This window comes from Vulpes lagopus, chromosome 23, assembly GCF_018345385.1.
Source record: "Vulpes lagopus strain Blue_001 chromosome 23, ASM1834538v1, whole genome shotgun sequence".
In the NCBI taxonomy this organism is placed as follows: Eukaryota; Metazoa; Chordata; class Mammalia; order Carnivora; family Canidae; genus Vulpes; species Vulpes lagopus.
In genome coordinates this window covers 17,865,209-17,889,522 of record NC_054846.1, presented here as the reverse complement: position 1 = coordinate 17,889,522, position 24,314 = coordinate 17,865,209, and the positions used below count along the sequence as shown (strand labels likewise).

Sequence of the window (24,314 nt, the reverse complement as noted above, 5' to 3'; positions counted from 1 at the left end):
ACATCAGGCTCCCTGCATGGAGTCCCACATCAGGCTCCCTGCATGGAGCCTCTCTGCCTCTCTCTCTCCTGCTCTGTATCTCTCATGATTAAATAAAATAAAATCTTAAAAAAAAAAAAAAAGAAAATTAAAGTCTAAGCCCAAGGGAAGGAAAAATAGGGCCAGTGACCAGGAAGAGCATGTTGCCTTGCTGTGAGCCCATAGCAGCCTTTTAAATCATGCTCAGAGGATGGCTCCTTTCTGGACCTTCTTTTGGGAGATTGGGGACTTATAAGGAATAGAAGCTTTTGCTTTACCAGTGGCTGGTTTATTGGGGGCCACCAGGCTGTGTTTTAGCTGCTTTATAAATGCTATTTCTTCTTAATCCTTACATGAACCAACCCAGTGGGTAGCTATATCATGTAAGTAGTTATAGCTTCATTTTTAAAGATCAGGAAACCAAAGCACACAGAGGGTAGGAAAATTGCCCCAAACCTCAAGACTAATAAGGGACAGAGGTAGAGTTTGTCCCTGATCCGTCTGTTCCAGTGATCATGGGCCCTTAGAGGTACTATACTTGGAAGGATTGACATTATCTAGCTGCATATGAGAACATTGTTTGAAGTGCACGTTTCCCTCAAATCTGAAACCCAGTGAGATAACAGTGGCTGTCAGCCACTCATTGCTCTAGTTCTGAAGAGGGAGCACTGCCCTTACCTTAGGTCACGTGGCTTGGGTTTATAATTATCTGTGTGGATAAACACTTGAATCTGGTTGGTGTGTAGTCATCATCCAACACCTTTGGCTGAGATTTGAGGAGGAGGGCAACAACAGAGCCTCCCCAACAACACAGCTGAGAGACTTGGAAATTTGAAATTTTGCAACAGAGCAGCATACATAATTTTTTTAATGAGTAACATGATATCCAATCATCTCTCTGTAACTTTAGTAAAGCGCTTGAAGCTAATCATAGGGCCAACAGACTTGGCCATTGACCGTAAATGTCTACTCACATCCTTTTTTGGGGTACAGTTTTGGGTCCTGGCTGTTTCCTTGAATCTTTTCTCCAACTCCGTATAGAAATTAGCTGCCTAGCATCCTCACAGCCTTGCGTACATGTCCCATGTGTCTTGCTAGGGCATTTTTGGTATTTGTATTGTGTACTCAGATTTGCATGTGGCCTGATTCATATCTTCCTTCGTGCTGTAACTATAAGTTCTGAAATTTGAAGGTTTTATTTTCAGTTCAGAATGTTGATTGTCCATGTAACTTTAAGCCCCATAATGAAAAGTTGACTTTCTAAAATAAAGACACAAGTCAGAATTTTGTTGTAGCTTTTCTACTGCTTAATTCAAAGAACCAATTACATCTTCTCATCTTTATTATGTTTCATTGGTTTTTGTTGTTGTAATTTATCATTTGCTATGGATGGAATGGTTGGCAGTATCTTGATATTAAAATGATGGCAAGGACCTCCTGAGTTCTTTGTAAAGTGGGAGATAGTTTAGACTGGTAAAGCATTGATTTTAGAGTCAGACAGACTTGGCTTTGTATTCACATTCTGCTTCCTAAAACCTTGGAGACCTTATATAAATTATTTAAACAAACCAAGGCTTAGTAATATTATCTGTAAAAGGGAAATAACATCTGACCTCTGGATTGGGAGGTTTCAAGGTAACACATATGATTAAACCCAGTTGCTGCTCTCCTGGTTGGTCTAGGAGGACTCAGCTGGAGCTCCTCCTTGCCTGTCTGTGTAGGAACCTCCTTTGTAGAATCCTCTGAGAATTGGGCCTTTGGATATTGCATGACCAAGGCATTGGGTACCCACTGGGACCCAGCCACTCTCTAAATTGTTCTTAAATTGAGCAGCATGGAGAGCTTACCTATTAGACTAGGTAACCCAAAAAATGAGCTTATTAGACCAGGTAACCCAAAAAATGAGCTTGGTAAGTAACTGGAGGATTTTTCTTAGAGTTATATTTTGAGCTGTGCTTGGTAGCCCCTGTTTTATATATTCAGGCCTTACATCAGGTGGCAGCTGTTTTCCACATAAGAATTGAGCTGGTAGAAACATTTCTTACAGTTATCCCACAGGACCTCAATGCTGAGACCTCCAGTGCCCCATAATTTTCTGAAATGAAGCTTTAGTTCCTTTTCTGTTCCACTAGCAAGCTAAAGTTCAACCCTCTTACCTGATTCCAGTGATCATCTGGAAGGAAGAAAAATGGGATTCACTCTTTGAGTGAAAGATGGGTCAGAGACATAATTCTAATATAATTCTTTTATAGCAAAACACAGGAAAATAATCACCCTTGGAGTGAATGAATCTTGTAAGCTGTAGGATGACTAGGCAGTGGCATCCTTTCTCCTTAAGGAAGGCATGCCCAGGAGCCTCAACATCTCCTAGTGGGAGGGGAGAACCAAGTGTTGTTCACTGTGGCTGGGCCCCACTTGGAAAGGCTTTTTGTCTTAACTGTGCTTGAGTGGTTTCCTATAGGGCTCTTTCTGGCCACACCCCTAGACCCCTACACCCCTCTTGCAAAAGACTTTTTCCAAGAGTGACTGAGTTAGTGCTTTTATGTTCTGGCTTGATAGATTCTTGTCTCCCTTGTGCATGGGGGTGCTCCTGAGCAGCTGATGAGGAGTGCTTCTGCTGCAGACAGGCCCTAGGCATTTGCAGATGGGCTTCTGGCACATGGTGGGAGCCCCATGTCACAAACCCAGTGCAGATGTGGCGGGGTGGTGGTGGTGGTAGCAGGGACTTCTCAGACCCAGGGGAATTTGCCATCATTGTCATCTCCCCCAGCTCTCCACTCTGAAATGGATTCTCATCTGGTCCCTCTGATGCAGGGTTAGTACACTGTGGCCCACCTCTGCCTATTGTCATACATAAAGTTTTATTGAAACACGGCTACCCAGTCATTCACATTCTGCCTGTGACTGCTCTTATGCAGCACTGATGGCACAGTGGAGTGGCTCTGTGGCTTGCAGACACTGAAGTGTTTACTGTCTGGCCCTTTACAGACAAGGTTTGCTGGCCTCGGTCTAATCCATAAATAAAACAAATCTTTTTGGAAAAGGCAGCTTTCTTAAAACTCAGTTTCAATAAGGTTAGTTGCCTTAAGAGAGGCAATGTAGGTGATTTTGAAATGTAGCCTTTATGAATCTTTTCTTGTCATTGAACCAGGCAAAAGGCTTCCTTGGGGCTTTTGGATGTCTCCAAGTGGTGTGATCCTAATTTCAAAAGGTCTTTAGTGTTTGAGTGAATAAAGAGTTTATAGGCAGCTGTTTTGTTTTGTTTTTTTATAAAGTTTTTATTTGAAATAGTTGAAGATTCACAGAAAAGCTACAAAGACACTACAAAGGGTTCCTCTAGACCCTTCATCCGGTTTTTCCCGCTATTAGCATCTTACACAGAACCATAGTAGTTTTGTTAAAAATAAGAAATTCACATTGGTACAATACTGTTAACTATAGACTTGATTTGGATTTTACTAGTTCTTCCACTCATGCCCTTTTCTTCCAGGATCCATTCCAGGAAACCATATGGCATTCAGCAACTTTTTTTTTAAGGGTGACATCCACTTAATTTCTGGAGTTATTCTTCTTTGATATAGTTTATATGTTGTCTTTGGGTAAAGAAAATGATTTGGGGGCTCCTGGGTGGCTCAGCAGTTGAGTGTCTGCTTTCAGCTCAGTTTGTGATCCTGGCGTCCTGGGATTAAGTCCCACATGAGCTCCCTGCAGAGAGCCTGCTTCTCCCTCTGCCTATGTCTCTGCCTCTTTCTCTGTGTGTCTCTCATGAATAAATAAATACAATCTTTAAAAAAATATATTTCTTCGTGATGATGTAACCCTTGAAAACAGAGGTGATTTCTGGCTCCAGAGCACATACTGCTCATAACTGGGGCTTTGTTTATCGAGTGTTGAGTGTGCCCTGTCACTGCGAGGTGCCTCACACCTGGCACCCCACTGACATTGTACAGCCACTTCACCTGTTCATGATTCCTGTCATTTTCCTTAAGGAAACTGAGGGAGTTTGATACTCACGCAGGTGTCAGTTGTGGATGACCCTCAGCCAAGGCTAACCGGCATGGTGCACCAGCCTCCAGCGGGCTCTCTGAAGTCATTCTCTTGCTCCTTACCCGGCCTCTAGCTAGTGAGAAGTGTCCTCTCTGTATAAAAAGGGCAAAAACAGGGAGGTTAGCTGGAGCTGGCTTTGGAGCTCACTCCTCAGAATGTGGAGCTTGTACTTCATGTGGTCACAGTCCTTCAGTAGTAGCCCCCCGGCCCTCAGCACATGGCCCTGCCCCCTGGGCGGGTCCCACTGCCACCCCTCTTGATTCCCCTCTGCGTGTTCTGCTCCAGCCACCCAGAGGGACGTGAGGCCGTGAGCTCCTGCATGGCCTTCAGTAGATCCCAGCTTTCTGAGACGCTCTTGTCGTATGTCCTGTGAAATGGCAGCACAGCTGGCAGCCAGTGAATTGGCATCTGCGGGTTGTGTGTGGCCCGGTTGTGCCTAGCGGGAGCCAGGGTGTGGAGGCCTCATCTCCCAACCCTGGGTTGTGGCGACTCTCTTGTCACAGGCATTTGCCCTCTGCTGCTGCTGTCCTCCCCAGGATGTGCATTTGCAACCAACAGTGTGTTGGCTGTGGAATTCTCCCTCTCTGGCACTTAAGGAGTAACTGTGGCATTTATTTGAACAGAGATTTCCTGTAATATACAGATCTACAATATTTCCTTCTGTCTTTATTAACATTTTCAAACACTTTTGCCCAGGACAGCTGTTCGAGACTTATGCTGTACGTTTCCCAGGCTGGAATGAAAGATCATTTCACTAATGTGTTAGCTTCTGCTTGGAGACCTTGCAAATGAGGTTTTAAAATCTTTCATTCCAACGCAAACTTCTGATGTGCTTCTGACATCATATAATCATAGTCAAATATCTTGGTAGTGGGGGGATTTAATCACTTCATATAAGCAGTCGTTTCTTTTCTTGGTATGTATCCTCCCTATGGTATGTCCTTTGAATTTTAAATTAAGCTCCTTGCTCCAAGAGCCCAGAATTGGGCACTTGGGTCGCCAGCACTGCCCAGAGCCTGACCCATCTATGTTATGCAAGAAATGTTCACTAGATGCAGAGGTTCTCTGGTGACTGGTGCAGCTGTTGTCGAATTTTAACAGTTAAGGCCCTAACTCCCCTCCCCCATCGCTGAAATGCTTGTGCTCTTCTGCTGCCAAAAAGTTTTTAATATGCATGGAGCGTAGAGTCTGGTATTGGAAAAGATTGGGTCACAGTTTGAATCAGAAGCAGCATATACTGCTGATTTGTTACATTTTATAAATATAAACTGTAAAATATATACATACACAGCTACTGTCACAGTTTTATGTGTCTGAGGGTTTATTCCTCCTCACCAGGAAAGCTGCAGTCTTCCCTAAAATATAGACTCCAATGCAAGAGTGTGGATTTTTTTATTATTATTATTATTTATAGAATCTCTCAGCACTTTCAAAAATGCACATTCTATTCCCTGCTTCTGTATTCCCAACCCTCCATCTGCCCCGCTGGAGCACAGGAGACTTCTCTGTTGCCGTAGGAATAGCCAGATAGACTTTCAGTGTAAGTATTTTCGAGAATGAGTTTCTGAGTTAACAATATAAAATCTTTATGTGTTTTTAGTGAAACCCTCTTGTTGCCATTCATTCCTTTTCTTTGAGAAGGAAACATTCCTCCTCAGAGGAAGGCAGTGATACTGGCTCTTGTGCACTGAAAATGGAGAGGGGTCCATTCAAAAGAAGGTTCTTTCAGTTTAGTGTGTAAAACTGGGAAGATAGCAAACAAACAGATATTAGTACTTCTCTTTCATTTATTTCTGTTTTGGTAAATGTGGTTTCTGAGCTTTTCAGGAAGAGTGGACTTCTGCCTCCATTTTTGCAAACCACAAGTTGGCTTTCAGGAAATATGTGGCACTTAGGTACTTTGTTGTAATTGGTTGCAGCTCATCATTAAATAAAATTGGTGGTTTGTGATCATGCCAGTTCGACTCATCAAAAATTTGTAAAGGGGCAGCAGGAAGAAGGATATGATGTTTTTTTTAATACTTAAATTTGGGAAGTGGTAGGAGAGGACACTCAAAATATTTCATTATGTTTTAGCAGGTAGTAAGCTTCTTATTCTTAGATTACCCATCATTTATGGTTTCCAAAGACTTTTTTTTTTAAACTAGGATTCTCCTCTGAGAATCCTAAAAATAAAAGAAAGAAAGAAAGAAAGAAAGAAAGAAAGAAAGAAAGAAAGAAAGAAGAAAGAAAAAAATGGCCTGAGTATTTTACCAAAGATGATCATGTCAAGAACTTTGAAGTCTGAAATCTTACTCTACTTACAAGCTACCAAATTTGTCTGTTGTAGTTTCATGGGTACTGGTAGAAGATGCGGGAGTCCTGGTCAAAAGACTCCTAATCATAGCAGTAGTAGTCAGAGTATCAGTTCCCTGACACCTGGTTCCTACACGGTAATGCCCGATGGGCCAGACGTTGCATGCATGTGAAGTGTTACAAGAGAGGAACCTGGAGTTTAGGAAACCCAGATCTTTTTTTTAAAAAAATTATATATGTATATATGTATATATATATATACACACACACACACACACATATATATGTGTTATATATATAATATATGATATATAAATAATATATATGATATATAAAATATATATGATATATAAAAATAAAAGATTTTATTTATTTATTCACGAGAGACACAGAGAGAGGCAGAGACGCAGGCAGAGGGAGAAGCAGGCTCCATGCAGGGAGCCCGACATGGTACTTGATCCGGGGACTCCAGGATCACACCCTGAGCCAAAGGAGGATGCTCAACCGCTGAGCCACCCAGGCATCCCAGGAAACCCAAATCTTGCATGATGGGCAGTAAAGCTTGCTTTTTTTTTCCAGGGGGAGACTCAGTCTCTATCTTCCCAAGGCTGTTTGCTTTACAGACATCCTTGGAAAGATAGTTTAGGACAAAGGCCTCTGCTCATTAGAAATGCGGAACCTGAGAAACCCATCACGAATTGTCTCCCACCACATAGATAGCTGCAACTATTGTAGATATATAGGCAAGATGTTAATTTTATGTACCTGGATGCCTTAGGACTTACTTCTCCCCCAGGGCTCAGGCTAAGAAAACCTGAGATCTTTGCTGGGGGCTGCCATTTCCAAAATTCTCAGTGTTTTGAATCAAAGAAGAGAGAGAGACTATTAGAAATAATATTTTCCTTTGCTATTTTTTGGGGGGAAAATATAAGTAATATATTTGAAGCAGGAGCAGCCCAGGTGGCTCAGCGGTTTAGCACTGCCTTCAGTCTGGGGTATGATCCTGAAGACCCGGGATCGAGTCCCACATCGGGCTCCCTGCATGGAGCCTGCTCCTCCCTCTGCCTGTGTCTCTGCCTCTCTCTCTCTCTCTCTGTGTGTCCCTGATGAATAAGTAAATAAAATCTTAAAAAAATTATATATATATATATATGTATATATATATTTGAAGCAATAAATGCAGTGGACCCTCAAACACTCAGGTTTGAACTGCAGAGGTCCACTTAGCTGTGGATTTTATCTATACAGTAGTGAAAGCGTGCTTTCTCTTCATTATGATTTTCTTAAAAACATCTTTTCTTTAGCTTACTTTATTGTTAAGGATACAGTATGTAAGAAGTAACCACTTTTTACATAATGTAAATGTAATATACAAAATATAGGTGAATTGACAGTTATAGATAAGGGTTCCAAAGATCAACAGTAGGAAATCAGCGAGGGCTAAATTTTTTTGGGGGGGAGTCAGAGTTGTATGTGGATTTTTTACTGCATGGGGGACAGTGCCCCTAATCTGTGCATTGTTCAAGGGTCGGCTGTGGTTAAAAAAATTTCTGATCTTCATTACAAAAACAAAACAAAACAAAAACAAAAACAAAGAACCCTGCCAAATTCTGTAAAAGGAGGTGGTTTATGTAAAGAAGCTCATGCTTACAATTTGTTGTCTTCAAAAAAAAAAAAAAAAACATGAGCAGTTTGCTTGTGGGAGACACCTATGAAACGTGTCATTACCTGACCTCTGTTGGTGGAGGTGAGAACTCATTTTGGGACTTTGTATTTCCTTAACCACTTCTTGCCTCACCCTCACTCCTTCCCAGTGGAGAAGCCTGTGAAAAGTTTCTAATATCCAACCAAGCAGCTGTTCTGTTTGTCCCCCAGACTTTGTTTTGCTACGAAGGTCTCTTCTTTCATAGGACTTTCGATTCTGCGTGTGACTTCTGATGCCTCCTCTCCACAGAGACTGTTTCCAGACTTGTGTTTTGCTACCTCTTCTGAATATTCCACCTCACAAAGTTTGTGCCTGTGTGGGATTCTGAAACCAAGGAGAAGTAACTGGCTCAGGCTTCTGAGATACTGTGGGGAAAACTCAGGAAACTGAATACAGAAATTGACATCTCAGGGGGAAGTCTGAATGGTTATTTTGGTGAACTGGTGAGTGTTGGATCACACAGCACATCTATCTATTGAAGGACATCAAAAAGGTCACAGAAAACAAACGAAAACGGCTAATGTTGAGAACTTGATCCTGAACAAGGATTGCTGATTCTGAGTCTGTGTTTTGGGACAGGATGGAGAAGGCCAAGCTAAGGGATAGGCCTATACCTATAGCACCTATTATTCCAACAATTCTTTCACTTTCTGAAAGGAGTGTTTTTCTTTTACAAAAAAAGCAAACCACTTAAAAAGATGTGAGGATTAAGTAGATAATAGCTATAAAATTTATGGTCTTTATTTTTAAAGAGTCTTATAAACATAGTCACATTGTTACTTTATCTTCATCCTGTAGCTGTCCTCCCTCTCTGCAGATGGATGGCCATCATTTAATCACTAGGCTATTTATGACCTGAAAGAGTTGAGGGGGGTGTGGTAAAACATCTCATCTGCCACCACCACCACCCTCTAAACACCTTGAATAATTGCTGGGAGATGAAATGGCAATTGTTTGACTAAGTGCAGTCTTAAATTCTCTGTCAGAGCTTCACTCACCCCTTCCTCTCCCGTCCTGATTAGACACCACGGTAAGGTTCATTTTCTGATAAGGCATTGAGTGACTTTTGCTGCTGGAAATACAGATCATTTAAGATTTATAGGTTTCTTTGCTTGGTGTGAAATAGGTTTTACGACTTCCAAATGAATTGGCTGGATAGAGAGATTGTAAATAAATTGTTCAAAAATAATGTTTTTTAAATGTGAGCCCCTCTCTCCTTTTCTGGTCAAAGGATAGGAAACCTTCTAGTGTACTAAATATCTGTTAAGTCAGTAATGCAGTATTTCATGTATTCTATTAGTAAAAACCAATTTTCACTGTAGAATGGTTGTTCAGAAGCTCGTGCAAGACTTCACATGCCTTAGCACTGTGCCTGGCTCTGTGAGGTCTACAGAAAGAGTTCAAGACCTGATTATACCCTAAAGGCAAGAGGAATATCTAAAACCATCACAGAACAATTCCTGCCAACCTGCCCTCTGTTTCTTACTGGGATGGGCCTTCAGAGATCTGTGACTTAGACCAAAGGAGGAGCATTTGGGGAGGCAGGCCTGGAGCTGAGCCGAGGCAGGGAAGATTGGGGTGGGCAGAGGGGTTGGGGAGCCTGAGAGGTGAGGAGAGACCTGAGGCAGAGGGCAGGACCGTCAGGGAAACACGCCCTGGTGGCGCAGGTCGGCGGGGAGCACACTTGTTCTTGGGGAGGCACATGGGGCAGACTGGGTCTCAGGTGGCTGGTGGAGCCAGCTGAGTCGGAGGAATTGGACTGGGGGCTGAGCCAGGAGACCAGAGTGGTGACACAGGCATAAGCAACATGATGAGAAGGTAGAGGAGGGAACAGCATGGGAGCTATTGGAAGTAAAAATGGACAGAATTTGATGTTTGTTCTGCTACAGAAGAAAGAACCAAAAGTAATGCTCAGGAATGTGGAAAGATAACAAAGCTGCTCATGGAAACTGGTTTTAGCTGAAGAGGGTGAATTTGAGGCAAAGAGCATCTGGGCATCGCAGGCGTTGAATGTATGTGTGTTGAAAATGTAATTGAAACGGACAACTTTCATCACTGTGCTTTTAAAGTAAGAATCATATACTGTAGTCACAAGCCTCCAGTTTTGAGATAATTGACGAATAATTTAGTTCAGATCAACATATATTTATTGCATGTTTTTTCATGTTTAGAGGCTCCTCTGTGAGTCTGTTCACTGAACTTTCTATGCTACGTTTTTTTTTTTTTTTAATCTGCAAATATTAGGGAGTGGTAAGGTCACCAAAGATATTTGCTGTTCATGGGTTTCTTTTGTTTGTTTGTTTTAAAGATTTTATTTATTTACTCATGAGAGATACAGAGAGAAGGGCAGAGACACAGGCAGAAAGAGAAGCGGGCTCCAAGCAGGGAGCCCGATGTGGGACTCTATCCTAGGATCACCAGGATCACGACCTGAGCCAAAGGAAGATGTTCAACCACTGAGCCACCCAGGTGCCCCTGTTCATGGGTTTCTCTCCTAAATGCTGTGTTTAGTTTGCTCTAGAGGAATCTTGATTGGTAACTACATTTTCTTTTTCTGAGTTGCCCCATGTATATGTCCAGATGAAAGGGCTTTAAACATTAAAAGGCCATGTGTTGAGTGTTTGGAGCTATCGAGCATGAGTTTGACTGTAGATCTGACACTTTCCTTATAAGCAGAAAACACGAACATCTCAAAAGTCCAAGCAGCTGGTCATGGCAGTTGGCTTCTGGTGTCCTAATTAGTGAACTGATGTGGTTCTAGTTTGGACAAGACTTGATCTTCTCCACAAATCTGGAGAACTACAAGGCATCTCTCCTTTGGATTGTGGCTCTTGGGGTTACAGACCAGGGAGGATGCAGTGGGAACTTGGTCTTTCTCTCGTCATCGGGAGAGATAAGGAAGCTGTCGTCTTAGCCACTTAAGAATGGGGTGTCATGCATTTGGTGTCCTGTGGCCTTTAGACTATTAATCCTGTCCTTCAAACTTCCACCCGCAGCCCCTGCCAGACGCGATCACCCATGGTCCAGTGGCTTAACATGCAGTCCCCAGCCAGCCCGAGCTACAGCCCAGCTGTTACACCACCTTCACCCAAGCCACCGCCTTCTCCTCTCTCTCTATCTGCCACTGTAGTGGACAAGCCAACAGAAAGGTACGGGGGTGTGGAAAATGATGTCGAAGCTAGGGATTGCTCAACCTGAGGAGCGTTTCCACCCTTGTCTTGGTCTGTGGCTTAGCTCAAGAGCAAGTGCATTCTCAGGAGGAATTTGCCTTAGGTGAGAGCTGCTTGAACCTACCACCCTACTGTGTCTTTTTGGTGCCTGTTGTGCATTTATGAAACTACTATCGAAAGAACTTCTTACACATGAATATACAGTGCATGCTTATTTTTTTGAAAAGATTTTATGTATTCATGAGAGACAGAGAAAGGCAGAGGGAGAAGCAGGAAGGAAGCCCGATGCAGGACTCGATCCCAGGACTTAGGGATCATGACCTGAGCCAAAGGCTAACACTCAACCCCTGAGCCTCCCAACTGGCCCACGTGGTTTTTTTTGTTTTGTTTTGTTTTTTTTGGTTTTTGTTTTTCTTTTTTTTTTAAAGGAAAGTGAACTGGAATTAACACGGGCATTTAATGAGCCCGTTGTTCAGAAGCTGGAGGTGCTGGCTAGCACAGCCTTGGTCCTGGGCAGTGGGCTGGAGTTCCTGTGGTCACTGGCTTCCCCCCTCCAGTGAGGTGGGACCCTTCCTTCTGCTTCCGTCTGTCTGCCTGGCTGACAGGGCGGTTTCCATCATCCCCCAGCACACTCGTTCCCTAGAAGAAGGCAGAGGGCGCTTTGACAAGTGGTGAGAAGCTGAGCCTGAAATGCCTTTTGGAGGCAGGAGTGAGGGGATCAACTAGAGAAGACCCAACTCAGGGCACCAGACTCCTTCCAGAGAGGTGTGGGGAGCGGCTGGCAGTGGGGACAGGTGGATGTCCACTGCGCCGCCCGAGTCGCTGTGCGCGCCCCTGCCCTCACCGCCGTGCCTTCCGTCTCATGACACTGGTGCTTTTCCTAGCAGATGAACACAGCACTTAGGAGTAAACATACCCTGTGGCTCCGATAAAGCTGAACGATAGGAAAGGCATCCCACCAGGCAGAGAGGACAATTAGGTGATGAGGTTCAGTGGAAGCTCCCCCAAGAAGCTCCCTGAAGAAAGATTTAAATTTGAAACCCATCATTTACTTGAGAATCAAGTACTGTAGATGTGCCTGATGTTCACTCCTCTGCTACTTGGCGTGTGTGTTTTTTTGTTTTTTTGTTTTTGTTTTTGTTTTGAAAGAGTTGTCCCACTGGTGATCTACAAATGAGATTTGGGAGGGGATCAGGGTCAGGGGGAGGTGAGGCCCACCCCCTCCATTTCTCATGTTTTAATCTGTGTCTTTCACGTTCCCTTCTCAGCATTGTCAATCGGAAGGCTCGAGCAGTGTATCCATGTGAAGCAGAACACAGCTCAGAATTATCTTTTGAAATAGGAGCAATTTTTGAGGATGGTAAGTGTTAGTGGGAGCTTTGTGGTAGCATATATTCTGTCTCCCTCTGGATGTCTACAGTCAGCAGTCTCTGGTTGTGGGGTTGTCAGGAGCACACGTCCATCCCTTAACACTTTGGACAGGAGAGAGTGGCCTTGTTGGCTGTCAGGCACTAAACACCAGGGGGCTATGGAATTCCACCTCTGCTTTCAAAGTGATTATTCTCCAAACCTATTAACTCTTATGAATCTTCGCTCAGGACGTCTCTCTGCTGACGTAAAGAGAAGCTAGTGCCACTTGGAATTAAGAAATACTTCTGATTTGCATCCTTTGTTTTTCTCTCCCCGAGTCCCCAGCCAAGCCTCCTAAATGTGTCAGGTTTGCCAAATCTGAGTTACAGAAGAGTACTCTTGTCAAGGAATTTTGCTTTCTAGTTCCCTTACCATGCCTAGGCTTTACATGATTTTTGCTTATCTGAATAGTGTGTGAATCTCTAGACCTGGGCATTGACTTTGCATATTGAAACAAGGGTGTGGATTTTATCTGAGTCTTTAATATTCACACACAGGCATCTAGGAACTCTGCTTGGCTTAATATTTCGCAGATTTTTCCTATGGTTCATTGCTTGTCTCTTTTCCCCCTCTCCTGATTTCTTCCTTAACAGTCTTGCTCATTATGAAATTCACTGGTTGCTATGGAAATGGTGATGCATGTGGGTGGAGCTGCCCAAAAGAGTTCTGGGAAGGCCCTGAGGATCTTAGATGCCTGGAATGGAATGGTCGGTTAGCCCAGAATGTTTGGAATATATGGAGTATGTCAACACAACACCTAGTGGTATATTGTCAGTAATGCAGTGCTTGTTGTGTTTGTTTTTTAGAAAGTAAGTTGCCTGTTTATTTTTTTATCTATTTATTTGGAGGGGAGGGGTAGAGAGAGAAGGATAATCTTATGCAGGCTCGATGCCCAGTGCAGAGCCTGAGGTGGGGCTTGATCTCACAACCCTGAGATCATGACCTGAGCCCAAAATCAAGAACTAAATTAAGCATCAGACACTTAACTGATTGAGCCACCTGGATGCCCTGCAATTTGCATCATTTAGAATAGATTTATATATGTGTGTGATATGTACTGTCGAGAGCCAGGGGCTCCTCAGTGTCGGAAAACAAACAACACTCCCACCAAAACCCCCACATCTGAGAAAATTGTACTTTATGGAGAAATTTTGTTCTTGGAGTAGAGGCAAGATCATTCCTTGTCACCATAACATACATACATGTGATTTTTGCCAGGTGAGCATGGAAATTGCTGCCCTACTCCAGGGCTGTCACATACTGGCACACCACATGGCATGAGGGAACGCTGAGACAGTAGTGTTGAAACCCACTCATTTGAGAAATGATGGTGAATTTTTGTATCATGTGATTAGATCTGATTGGGAGCTTCTGAAATCCCTTAGGCTGTGTTGTTTGTGAAATATTTACCTTGGTGGAAGGCTTCTCTATTAGAATGCCTTTGACTGCAAGTAACAGAGACTGATACAGCTGGCTATCAATCATGAAAATGGATTAGCTCTTGCAATGATTAAGTCTGGAAGGGTTGGTTAATTCACATTCTCAGAGATAGTAGTAGATCCATCCCTGCTGAACTGTTCACAGCAGGCACAGTGGAATGCATTCAGAACCTCCACCCTGAGACTCGCTGTGTCTTAGGGCTAGGTCTTAAAGAGTACAGAAAATCAAAGACCCTTAAATAGGATTTATTCTTTTTCCTTCGCACCTTCATGTCTGTGCACAATTGATCTCTTAGCAGAAAATTTCATTAAAACTGTGCTTGCTGAGGAACCATCTAGTGAAGCTCTTCCTTGAACGGTTTAGGGTCTTGCCCGCTGAAGACTGACACAGAGCAGGACACACAGGTGGCTCGTCCGGCCTCTGCTTGTGCGAAGCCAGGCAGAGCTCCAGGTGGCCACTGTTACAGCACAGCCCTCAGGAATGTGACCAGGACCACATCCTTTTTGCACACCAGCAATATTTCGGCCTCTAAAGCATCCAGGACCTTTTTTCTGTGTTCACTTGTCCACAGGAGTCTTAGCAGCTATCATAAATGCTCTTGCAGTATAATCCCCTTTTGCACCTCATATGGGCAGCAAAGGAAATTGGTTTATGGCATTCAGTGGCCTTTGGTACAGACAAAATCCAGGTCAAAGAGGCCCCTGGGCCGCATCGTCAGTAGTTACACATGGTTTGTAATATATACAACAGCGAGAAACCCTAAACCAGACTGTGGAAGAGATAGGGATCTTTAGTAATGAAGTAGCTTGATAGCTGTTCCTTGCTCTTTAGCTCTTACTGTGTGGACCTGGACTGAAGTTATGAGTTTACATTCCAGGCTGAAGATTGATCTGCATCGTAGACACATGACTGCTTAGCCATTGTTCATGGGAAATTCCTCCCATAGCTCCCAGAGAGGGCAATGTATGTAAAGTCTCAGGGCGGCCTATATTCTTGTGACTGCCATATGGACCTTACCTTCTCTCTGGGCCTGGGGAATTCAAGAAACACATTTGTCTGGTGACCAGTCAGTCCTGATCTCTTACCAGATGGGCGGCTCTTCAGCTGGCTGACTTCCGGTCCAAGTGGAGAGTGTATAGACACTAATCCTTGCAACAGTTTAGCATTATCTTGGTAGGTTGGATGTGTACAGACCCCACAACCCAACAGTTGTACTCCTGGGTATATTCCTGACCTTTGGGAATCCTGACATTGATGAATTAAAAAGAAAAAGTGAGTGCCAGAAGACTATATAACACGGTTCTGGCTAAGCTCTGAAAGAAGCAAACTAGCATATTATTTGGAGATGTGTGCATGTGCGATGAAACTGTGTTTTAACCACAGCTGGAGTAAGAGAATGAGAAATACAACATTCAAGCCTTGGGGTCGGGGTAGGGATCTAGGGGAGGGGCTGGCAGAGGAACAAACCCATGACAAGGCCTCTGTATCAGTCCCACATTGCATGGGTTGTTGGTGTTCACTGTGTTATGATGATGCTTCAGTGACTTAAATATTTGTCATATATATTGTTTTTATTATGCTAAAAAAAAAATAACAAACTGCCACACCAGAACTGAGTCCATATTCTGTTCTGGAGAAAGTTTCTTGCAAATGATCCTTGTCACCAGCTCCAGTGTCCCTCTTGTTACGGGATGGTAAAGGACATGGAACAGCCACAGTGAGATTTCACCTCAGACCCATTGGATGACTGTTATCAAAACAGAACATAACAAGCATCGGCAAGGATATGGAGAAACCAGAACCCTTGTGCGTTGCTGGTAGGAATGTAAGATGGTGCATGTAGTAGCTGCTAGAAAACAGTATGGAAGTTCCTTTAAAAAAATGAATCATAATTACCATCCAGTCCAACAATTCCACTTTTGGTTATATACACACAAGAATTGAAAGCAGGGCCTCAAACAGTTGTTTGTACACTCATGTCCACAGCTGCATTTTCACAGTAGCCTGAAGGGGGAAATACCCAAATGTTCCTTCACAGATGAGTGGATAAACATATCATGGAATATTTAGCCATAAAACGAATGAAATTCTGAGACATGCTCCAACTTGGGTGAACCTTGAAGATGTTAAGGGAAATGAGCCGGTCACAAAAGGACAAACTGTCTATAATTCCACTAATATGCAGTATCTATAATAGGCAAATTCATAGGGACAGTGGCATCGAGGTTTCCAGGAGCCCAGGAAGGGTGATGGGGAGTTAGTATTTAATGGACACAGAGCTTCAGTTTGAGAAGGTGTAAAAGTTCTGGGAATGGAAAAGTGCTGGTGTTTATACAACATTGTGACTGTTCTTAATACCACTGAATCGCATACTTCAAAATTATTACAATGGTAAATTTTAGGTTATAACAATGAAAAAAATATGCTAGGGAGCAGCATCAGTATAATTGTCATCACATACTGATAGGGTTCTTAAGGATGTGTGCCTCGCCCAGGGCCATGTAGCTCATAAATAGCAGGATGGGGTGTGCAACTTAGGCCCTTTCAAGGCAACTGGCACATGGTTAGCGTCCCCCAGTGCTCGGTGACTGCCATGATGTCTACCTCTGGGTCATGGGAGTCTTTAAGGAGCAGTTGCCTCTCCACAGCCTCTTGGGTGAATAGCGGAGCTATTGACCTGTCCCCACAATGGGAGATTATGGCTGGTGGCAGCCCAATGTCAGGGAATTTGGAGGAACTATCTTTAGTCCACGTCCCCCATTCCATGCCCATGCCCACTTTCTTTGGGAGCGTCTGAGGAAGTTATTTACTGTGCTAGCTGGGGTCCCTGGCCTCATACCCGTTGTCTTTGTTCAGGCTACTGTAACAGACACCATAGACTCGGTGGCTTAAGCAGCAAAAATTTATTTCCCAAGTTTTGGAGGCTGGGGATTCCAAGAGGGCATCCACAGGGTCAGGTCCTGGTGGGAGCTCTCTCCCTGGTTTCCTCACATGGTGGGAGGAGTGGTAAGGGGGTTGGGAGGAGAGGAAGTAATCACTCTCCAGTCCTTTCTCACAAGGATGCTAATCCTATCATGGGACCCCACCCTCATGACCTTATCTAACTTTCATTACCTCCCAAAGGCCCCACCTCCTACTACCATCCCCCTGGGAGTCAGGGTTTCAATGTATAGTTTGTGGGAGGACACAAATGTGCAGTTCATAACACCTGCCTTGCTGCATGCCCTGGCCTTCTCCCAGCATGAGGCTGGCCAGGGTCCATGGCTGAAGGAGGGCAAGGCTCTGGGCTGAGACTGACAGGCAGGGTACAGTCCACAGGGATGGAGACCCGTACACAGTTGCTTCCCTGCATCAGACAGGGTGTGGACATGGTGTGTGCCTGGCATCACACTTGATGTAAATGGTCTTATTTTAATCTTTCCAGCAACTTCAGGTGAGTTATTGCTTCCTCTCTTTTAGAAATGAGAAGCATGGAGGTCAGGGGAGATGAAGTCAATCATCCAGGGTCACCCAGTCATTAGGGAGTCAGAGTTCCAGCCAGGACCTCATTTCTCTTATACTCACTGCCTCTTGGAGTCCAAGTCTTCTCCCAAATGAGGCTCCTATTTCTGAAACTGCCAGTAGTTGGGTTCTCCAGAGACACAGAACACATAGAGCATGAGTGTGTCTGTGAATGTGTGAATCGCTTTCAATAGATAGGTGTTGACTCCTGTAGTTGTGGAGAGGGTAGGCCAGAAGGCTGAGAACCAGGAGATGGTTGCAGTCTGTGTCCAAAGTCTGAGGGCGGGGTCCTCTCTTCTTGGAGGGAGGCCAGTCTTTGTTCCAGTAAGGCCTTCAGCTTATTAGGTGAAGCCCACTTGTATTATTTTAGGTGATCTGCTTTACTCACAGTCTACCGATTTCCCTGTTCATCACATCTAAACTTCTAGAATAACATGCAGGTACCCTGGCCTCTCCAAGTTGATAGGTGAAACCATCACACTGACATTGCAGGAAGTGGTTTGATCAACCAAGTATAGCAAGGAGCCCAGGATGGGTATTTTGGGATTTGATATTCCCAGGAGAGGCTAAGTCTTCCTTCAAAGAGATGGTGAGACCCTCACGGGCCTCATCTGTAACCTCTGAGTCACCCTCCTCGTGACTGGGGAAGCAAGAACTTCTGCATCCCATTCCCAGGCCTTGGCCGTGTCCAAGCTCTTGGGTACTGCAGGGTCTTCTCAGTCTCCTAAGTTGGTGACATTTCTCTCCTGCCCTCTGGGGAGATGAGGGCTGCAGAGGAAGCTGATGAGGTGTGGCTAAGCCGCCCAGTCTGTGGTAGGATTGGTGTGGGATTCCCGACCTAGCCTGGTTTCCCACATCCAGGCCTCCTTCACCCCCAGCTTTATGGGAAATTGCCTTTCTCTCCTGTTCAGCCTGAGTCTATTAATTCCTCCTCTGGGTGAGATTGGGCGTTTGCGGTGTATAGGAGAAGAAACGATGAGCACATCCAAGGCGTTCTTCCATAAACGATTTTCCAGACTCCTTGGAGCAGTCCTACAGGCTAAGTGCTGCTAAGCCCCGTCTTGCAGGTGAGGGGGCTGAGGGGTGCCTGAGGATTGAGCAGTTGCCCGGTGCACCTGGCTGGCACCGTCAGCTGCGGGTCTCCCCTGCAGGCTCTGTCCTGAGCCCGCAGCCCTTTCCACTGAGCGCCCCCCCACGTTGCACGACCCCTGAGGGCCTTTCCCATGGAGCTTAGTCCCCTCCCCTGACAGAGACTGTTCTGGGGGTATCGCCAGCTGGTGGGGGGGGGGTTGGAATAAGTGAGAGCCATTTTTTTTTTTTTTTAAGATTTTATGTATTTATTCCTGAGAGACACAGGGAGAGAGGCAGAGACACAGGCAGAGGGAGAAGCAGGCGCCCTGCGGGAGGGCTCGACGCGGGACTCGATCCCGGGGCCCCGGGATCCCGCCCTGGGCTGAGGGCAGCCGCTCAGCCGCTGAGCCCCCCGGGCGTCCCGAGTGAGAACCTTTAAAATCTGTGCCCTGAGGAACAGCTTCAGGCTGGAAATCCGTGAGGGAGCCAGGGGGTGGCTGGCTGCCGGGCCCGGAAAGCCCGTACCCAGTTCATTGGTTGTTGGTTCTTTAAACAAACCCTCGGCTCCGGGCAGGGAGCTGGGGATGCCGTCGCCGCGCCGTCAGGGAGTCGCAGGCGGGGAGCGAGGCCAGTGTGTCCGGGCGCTGCCGGCCTGGAGCGCGCCAGCTGGGGGGGCGGGGGGGGGGCTTGCGGCCCCGCTGCCGGGCTGCGCTGGCCACTGCGGGGCAGGGCAGACGGCGCCGGGCCCGGAGGGGGGCGTTAGATGCTCTGTATTGGACTCCCAAGCCCTGGTGACAAGAGCTTGGACCCTGTGCACGTGCTGACCAACCAGCAGTCACTCTCTCAGGCATCTGGCCGGGTACTTGTGCCCAGGGGTGTGCGGCCTAGGCCCTGCCCTCAGGAGCACCCATCCTGTGGTAGACAGGAGCCCATATGCCGCCCGCGAGGCCTGAGAATGCTGAGAATTCATGGTCGAGGAGCCTCCCCCGAGGACAGGGCATTTAGAGGCCCTGGAGGGGAGGGGTCACCCGGTGAAGGGTTTGGGGAGGCACTGGAGGGGAGCCTGAGGGGAGCCGGGGGGCCTGGGCAGGACGGGGTGCCTGGCACCAGACAGCGGAAGCCTGGGTCTGTTCCTGTACCTCGCAGCCTTTAAGCAGGGGAAAGTGATCAGCTCCATGTTCTAGAGAGTTCAGTGAGCTCCTTTGTGCACAGCAGATTGGAAGGAACAGACTGGAAGCCGGGGGTCCGGTTAGGAGGCTGCTCAGAGCCGCAGTGGCCGACGAGCAGATCCTGTAAAGAACCCAGATCTGCAACCTCACATCCCAGATGGGGGCCCCCTGGCTCCTGGTTGAGCTTTCCACACACTCGGCCATGCAGTGAATTCCGCAGGAAGCAAGAACTTGGGGGCGTTCGGGTAGAAAGTGATTCCTCTTTCTTTTCAGTGCAAACCTCGAGGGAACCTGGCTGGCTGGAAGGGACCCTGAATGGCAAGAGGGGGCTGATTCCACAGAACTACGTCAAGCTGCTGTAGTGCCTGGCCGGGGAGGCCCCACGTAGACCTTGGCATCTGGGAACCTGCCTTCGTCCTCCAGGGCGGAACCCACAGCCGCCGGACGTGGGAACTGCAGATCACGGCTTGGCACTCCAGGGGCAGGCGGGGGGACAGGACGGACCCCACAGAGCTGCCTAGGTCTGTGGAGCAGGAGGGGAGTAGCAGGATTAACGGGACGGACCTTTCATTTGTCAGGCCTCTGGACTGTGAGTTAATAATGCAGTCAGGCCTCCCCGCTGGTGATCACTCCTCCAGGCGCCTCCCTGCACACCTGCTGCTGAGATTTTAAAGGGAACTGTCCTCACTCGTGGTGGTGTCCACAGGATGTGCTCTTGGCCTCGGTTGATGTGTGGAGAGGGCTGCTGCTGGCGGGCGGGGGGGCAGGGGTCCGTCCAAACCCAGAGAGAGGGCAGCACAGAGATGCTCCTTCCTAGGTGGCCACCCCGGGACCCACATTCACTCCACTTAGAGCACACTGGCGTATTTATAACAGGCTTCTCGTTGGTGCTTCTCACCTGTGTGCTGTTTCCCAAACACCACCTTTTGGCCCCAAGTTCTCTGTAAATGAAATAAAATGTAATTTACTATTTGATTTGTGTGTCATAATGTGGGGAAGCGATCATGGAATTCGTTCCCTTTGTGATGTTTCGTGATTTGGCACCCAGGGCATAGAAATTCATCTTCCTCTGAGGCTGGTGCACGCTCCCAGGTAGGATTTATTAACAAGCAGCCCTGCTTATTCACAGCATGGCATGTTCCTGGGGACAGCAGCCTTCTCTGATGTGTGACATCCTGGAGGGCCACCCCGAGCCACCTGAACAGGCTGTCCCGGTGGTCTCTGTGACTCCTGAGGGGGGTGGGGCTGGGGTGGTGCCCCCGAGCAGTGTGTGCATGAGCTACATCAGCGCTGCGGGGCCCCACTCCCTGCCCTGACTAACTTCACTGGACTACTCTGTCCCCACCCCACCCCCATATTCCCTCTTTTCCAGGAGGAGCCTCGTCTGTGACCCTGCACATCACGGCACCCTAGCTCTGGGCCGTCCCCACTGTGATGCTTCCTCATTCTTCCTGGGCACAGACTAAACCAACCTCTCCTTTGTCCCCTGAGCTGGAGTCCTTGAAGTATGGAGCTCGTTTTTAGGAGCCTCATGATTCTGAAGCCAGCCCCACACAGGGCCTGCTCCGGAGGCCTGGCGTGTCTCCTTCCCCACGGGATGGAGGCTCCTCAGGCCTGTCAGACTTTGCTCCTAAGAATTTGTCATAGGAAAGATGTGTCTGCTGCCTCTTCCCCAGATGAGTTGGTTCAGGAGCTTGCTGGTTATCAAGTTTGAAGTCACCTATGTGGACCATGTAGGGTGTCAAGTTTGGGGTGGCGGGTATACGGGGGAATGGGCCTATTGGAAAGGATCCTTGTTTTACTGACAAATACAGCCTGAGTGCAAATCCTGCCCTGTGGGCCCAGCAGAGAGACCGGGACTGCGGGCGGCCCGGCGGCCTGTGTTCTGAGTTACCACTTCTGCTCATGCCCACTGCTTAGGGACGTGGAAGGGGAACTTGGTTTATGAGAGTAACTGATGTTTCCCACTTTAAGCCCTCTGCGGGGAAAATGCAGATGTATGGGCCCTTCGGGTGGGCTCACGATAGCCCAGGGAGTGATCTCCTGGCAGTCTTCGTAATTGGTGGATGCCCATGGGGCGTTTCAAGGAAGCCCTGCTGCACCAAGACCTGACTGACTTGCTTATGGAAGCCTGCCGTCGTCCACAGTGAGGTGCGCCCTACCTGCTGGTCCCCGCCAAAGTGCTGAAACTCCCGAAGCGGGTTTACCGCCACTTACTCCGTCAAGGAAATCGCTCCTGTGTCTACCTGTGTGATTAGGGCTAAATTAAATTGACTCAGTGATGCCGTTTCTGCCTCCTAAAAAGAAAATGATAGCCAGAGGTTTGGACTGAAATGATGTAATACAAGTGGCATGCCCAGAATGTAGTATAGGGTTAGATAATGCGGCCTGCTGTTCCCTGGATTCTTACCACTAAGAGAGCCACTGGCACCTTCGTCGTCAGGGCCATTTGTGTTCTGTAGGACAGGACGACGATGTGGTGGGCGCGAAGCCTCCGAACACGTGGGGCGCAAGGACTCCAACAGCCTCCGGCCCCGCAGGCCGCTCCTGTGGCTGGCTGGGGAGGAGTGCCAGAGGGGACCCGGGGGTGTTTGCCTCTGCGAACAGGACCTGTGTGGCCAGGCTTGCCAAGGCCTCTGGGGAGGGAGCGTCCCTCGGTCTGGCCCACAGTATACTTAGGATCGTGAGACATTCTCTTATGTTGGTAGATCATCTTCATTTCCCCAGCTGCGAAATAGGGTCTATTTGTTTCTGCTGCGTGGGTGTGGCCATCCCCTGAGCATCTGCCGGCCGCTGGCCTCTCAGCCCACTTCATTCTGCACCAGTTGCAGCTGGGCTCAGACCAGGGCTCCAGCCTGTGTTCATTCAAAGTCACCAAGGGCGTTTTGGCAAAAGCAGACACTCGGATTCTGTTTCTGCTTGCCATGGGGCTGGCTGTGGGGCTTGCATCTGATTGCATCACACGAGGGCCTGCTCTGGAGGCCTCCGTGCCTATAAAGAAGATACCACCACGTGAGATTAGAGCCAGAGAGTTTGCGGGGCTTTCCTCCCCTCTTCTTTGTAGTAGCAGAAACATCTGCAGTTGGAGGTGGGGAGTGGAGGGTGGGGGTGGGGAAAGCAGTGGGTTGTCTGCCAGAGATAGATGTTTAACTCCTTCTTTCCATAGAGTGACTGAATGAGCCAGGAGAACTTATCCCATTTTATAGGTGGGCAGATGGAGGCCCTCAAGGACCAAGAGCCTCACTCAGGTTCAGTCCTCTACTCTATGTTCTTTCTGCCATACCGTCCTGCCTCTGGGGGCCAGTAAGGGATGTTGGCTGTTTTGGGTTGATTTGCGTTCCTCCCAAATTCATATGCTGAAACCCTACGGCCCATTATCTCAGAATGTGACCTCATTTGGAAATAGGATTGTTACAGGTGTATGTAGTTAAGATGAGGTCAGTACCATAGGGCCCTAATCCGATAGGACTGGTGTCCTTATAAAAGGGAACTTTGAAAAATAAAATAAAAAATAAAAGGGAAATTTGGAGACAGAGACAGATGCACATAGAGGGAAGACAATGTGAAGAGACACAGGGAGAAGACAACCATCCGTGATGAGGCAAAAAAGGGAAGTCTGGAAGAGATCCCTCCCTCACGGCCTCAGAAGGAACCAGCTCTACCAAGACCTCGATCTCAGACTTCCAGCCAACAGCTGGTGGTAGGTTGTTACAGCTGTCCTAGGGAACGAATACAGTGGCTACAGGATGAGTTAAAAACAACATATTTGGAGTCTTTTTTTCACGATTTTATACCTTGGTGACCTTGGGCAAGTGAACTTCACCTCTTTATACTTCTGTGGAGAGAGCACTGCCAACCTCACTGGGATGTTGTGACCAATGGTAGCATTGAGGGCCTGACGGGTGCGTGGTGGGAAGCACAGTTTGATAAGTGGAGATGGGAGAAGGCAGCCGGCAGGGTGCCCTGGTGGTGGGGATCCGTCTCTGTCCCCCTCCTCATCTCCCGGCCAGCCGTTGCTTTTCTCCAGGTCCTTCTCCAAAGGCCACTTCTTGGTCTTTCCCTCTACATTGGCCTTTCCCCGCCTTCCCGAGGGCATACTCGGCCTCTGTAATCCTGGCCTCGTCTTTGTTCCCTGTTCAGCTCGGTGCTGGGCCCCTTCTCACCTTCTTATGTGCTCCCCTCCAATATGTCCAAGCCAGGGTGGTGACTTCTTTTCTCAGCCAGATGTTTTCTGTGACTTTTTGTGTCACCTTGAGCCACGCAACTTCCCTTCCTTCCTCTTGTCCAAAGATGTTTTCCCAAGACCGTGTCCTCTATTGGCTTTCCCGTGCTTAGCACTGGGCTGTCTTCTCAGAAGCTCGTCAGCACTCCTCCTTCACTGGCCTGGGCACTAATTCATCGTTACCCGACCTGGGTAGCCTGGCGTAGTCTCCTAATGTTCACGTCTGCAAAAAAGCTTCTCAAGCTACTGGTTAGAGGAATGAATAC

The 24,314-nt window shown here is 47.1% G+C and overlaps 1 protein-coding gene across 3 annotated transcripts in view; it reads left to right on the top strand.

The window, feature by feature from the left end:
* The window catches only part of ARHGAP10 (Rho GTPase activating protein 10), a 316,242-nt gene extending 295,441 nt beyond the window's left edge, over positions 1-20,801 (top strand). For 2 of the 3 annotated variants that reach the window (XM_041739029.1, XM_041739030.1), the window contains exons 21-24: positions 11,062-11,214; positions 12,504-12,595; positions 13,239-13,385; positions 20,100-20,801. In XM_041739029.1, the coding sequence (XP_041594963.1) occupies positions 11,062-11,214; positions 12,504-12,595; positions 13,239-13,385; positions 20,100-20,188 (481 nt within the window). In that variant the 3' untranslated portion in view covers positions 20,189-20,801. The remainder of the gene's footprint in view (positions 1-11,061; positions 11,215-12,503; positions 12,596-13,238; positions 13,386-20,099) is intronic. The other variant, XM_041739031.1, reaches the window with a different exon arrangement.
* The last annotated feature ends 3,513 nt before the right edge of the window (positions 20,802-24,314 follow it).